This window comes from Saccostrea cucullata, unplaced genomic scaffold, assembly GCF_032062105.1.
Source record: "Saccostrea cucullata isolate Sc308-1 unplaced genomic scaffold, CSIRO_AGI_Scuc_v1 ctg21156, whole genome shotgun sequence".
In the NCBI taxonomy this organism is placed as follows: Eukaryota; Metazoa; Mollusca; class Bivalvia; order Ostreida; family Ostreidae; genus Saccostrea; species Saccostrea cuccullata.
Window position 1 is genome coordinate 1 of NW_026936408.1, and position 2,433 is coordinate 2,433.

The 2,433-nt window shown below is 37.7% G+C and overlaps 1 protein-coding gene and 1 non-coding gene across 2 annotated transcripts; both read left to right on the forward strand.

The window, feature by feature from the left end:
- The first annotated feature begins 188 nt into the window (after positions 1-188).
- On the forward strand, positions 189-264 carry LOC134245517 (small nucleolar RNA snoR122). Its single transcript, XR_009987448.1, has one exon. It is a non-coding gene; the product is annotated as a small nucleolar RNA snoR122 (small nucleolar RNA).
- Positions 265-318: 54 nt separating this feature from the next.
- Positions 319-992, forward strand: LOC134245516 (large ribosomal subunit protein uL1-like). The gene is made up of 2 exons (XM_062727801.1): positions 319-522; positions 789-992. The coding sequence occupies exons 1-2, from the start codon at positions 334-336 to the stop codon at positions 957-959; spliced, it is 360 nt and encodes a 119-aa protein (XP_062583785.1). The 5' UTR covers positions 319-333; the 3' UTR covers positions 960-992.
- Positions 993-2,433: the final 1,441 nt, after the last annotated feature.

Genomic DNA, 2,433 nt, shown 5'->3' on the forward strand with positions numbered 1-2,433 from the left:
TTTTAATTTTTCCATTGTATTTAGAATTGTGGAGTGGTTCTTACTGAGCATAGAAAGGCAATTGACAGCCTGTAGTAACATTTTTGTTGAGGCTTGGCAAAATGAAAAAAAGTATGGAAGAAACTGTATTTTGTCAACACAAATTCATAATTTCATATCGACTTGTGACAGTACAACTTTACAAATTTTGCCAATGAAGAATAACAGAAGTTGCATGTATTACCTGATACTTGCAGTGATGAAAATCATTTTTGAACAGAGGCATTATTTCCTAAGAATTGATTTGTACATCTAGTATAAGTATGGAAGAAGAATATAGTTTTTATGTAGTGTATGTTTCTTATTTCAGCAAAGAAATATGATGCTTTCCTGGCCTCCGACTCCCTGATCAAGCAGATCCCTAAGATCTGCGGCCCCGGATTCAACAGAGTGGGAAAATTCCCCACCCAGGTCTCCCACCAGGAGTCACTCGTACAGAAAGTGGAGGACATCAAGGCCACCATCAAGTTCCAGCTTAAAAAGGTAATTATATAGGGGTGATTTGTGGGTTAGTAATGGGCATACAAATTGTACAGGTCTTAAAATTGCTTTAAGAAAGTAAATGCAGCTGATAAGTGGTCCTGTATTGGGCACACAAATTGTGCAAGTCTTAAAGCAGCTTTGTAAAAAAAAGTTGAGAAACATCTAATCAGTGAACTTTTGTTGGCCACATAAATTGTTAGGTGATAAAACAGTTTTATCTTTGAGAATCATCAATCATGAGATAATTTGTGTGCATTTTATTGCAGGTGTTGTGCTTGGCTACCTGTGTAGGACATGTCAACATGCCTAAGGATGAGCTGTACGCTAACATCACCCTGGCTATCAACTTCTTGGTGTCTCTACTGAAGAAGAACTGGCAGAACGTCCGCGCCCTCTACATCAAGGGGACCATGACACCATCACAGAGAATCTACTAAATACTGTACTCTCTCAATAAAGTGGGCTTTCAAAATCCTTTTTATTTTTGTTTTCATGCAGACAATAAAGAGACATTGATTAATTACTAACAAAAAATTTCCATGTGTTAAAACTGATTTCCAACTCCCTTAAGCTCATGCGAGTTGAAAGATCTGATCAGCTGATTTTTCTGTGTTCATAATTAAAAGGTTAAGGCTGAACACTACTAATAACTTCAACATCTGCTGTATTTCTCTTTCATCAATCCTAGAACCCCTGGTCTTGCCTGTGTGGACATTGTCTAGCATTCCTGTGTTACTTGCTGGCAATGAAATTATTGAGTTAGTACACTTTTTTATGGCAAGCTAGGAGAAAAGTAACATTGCTCAACAAGATGTGTTTTTGAAACACTGCGAATGGCAACAACAAAGTTCAAAAAAAAAAAAAAATTGGCACATAGGTTACAGTCAAGGTCATTGACCTTGATGTCATTTGAAAGCCTCTGAAAGGACTTGATAAGTGGAGTATGCAATCCAAATGTACAGTCTCTATCTCCTATGGTTTCAAAGTTATGTGGAAGGCACGAAAAACTTTTTAAGCATACGGGTCACAGTAATTGATTTTGATGTCATTTGAAAAGATAGAGAATTGAGGGGTACCCAATAAGTAGGTCACTTAAGTCGCACGTGCGATAAATACGGTGGAAAGTTGACCTATATATGGCGATGAGGGTCACTGCAGATTTCTCGCTGACCGATGGTCTATTGAACTTATCCCCTAAAACTGTGGAATTAAAAGTCTGTATTCTATTTAAGAGCTATTGATTGACTATATAGTAAAGGTACTAAAGTAATAAAGGATACTTTAACCATATGAATATGATCAATTATGGTTTTGCAATTCTTGAGAAGATTTTTAAAAAATCCTATATATATATCTATGTAAAACTTTGGTCGATCATTGTGGCCCCACCCTACACCGAGGGTCTTGATTTGAACAAACTTGAATCCACACTACCCGAGGATGCTTCCATGTATGGCTCTGCCCAAGGCCCCAGGGTCAGGGGTGGGGGCTCTACTTATATACTGCAAATGAATTAATTGTTTGAAATCTGGTCCTTTGTATTTATAAAACATTTATTTACTTTTTTGATAGGCAATTTTAAGGGTGCCTTTTTAAAAATTTGTGCAATGTGTGGACCTATTGAAACCCCCACGAAAATTAGTGATTTCACAGTATTTTAAAAATCTTCTTCTAAAGAACCACTGTGCCAGGAAAGATGAAACTTATGGGGAAACATCCTCAGGTAGTGTAGATTCAAAGAATCCCCTTTAGCCAAGGATGCTTTGTGGCAAGTGTGGTTGAAATTGGCCCAGTCGTTCTTGAGAAGAGGTCGAAAATGTGAAGAGTTTACAGACAGACAGCCAGACGGATAGACGGACAGCTAGACAGACCAACGCCGGACAAAATGTGATCAGAAAAGCTCACTTGAAC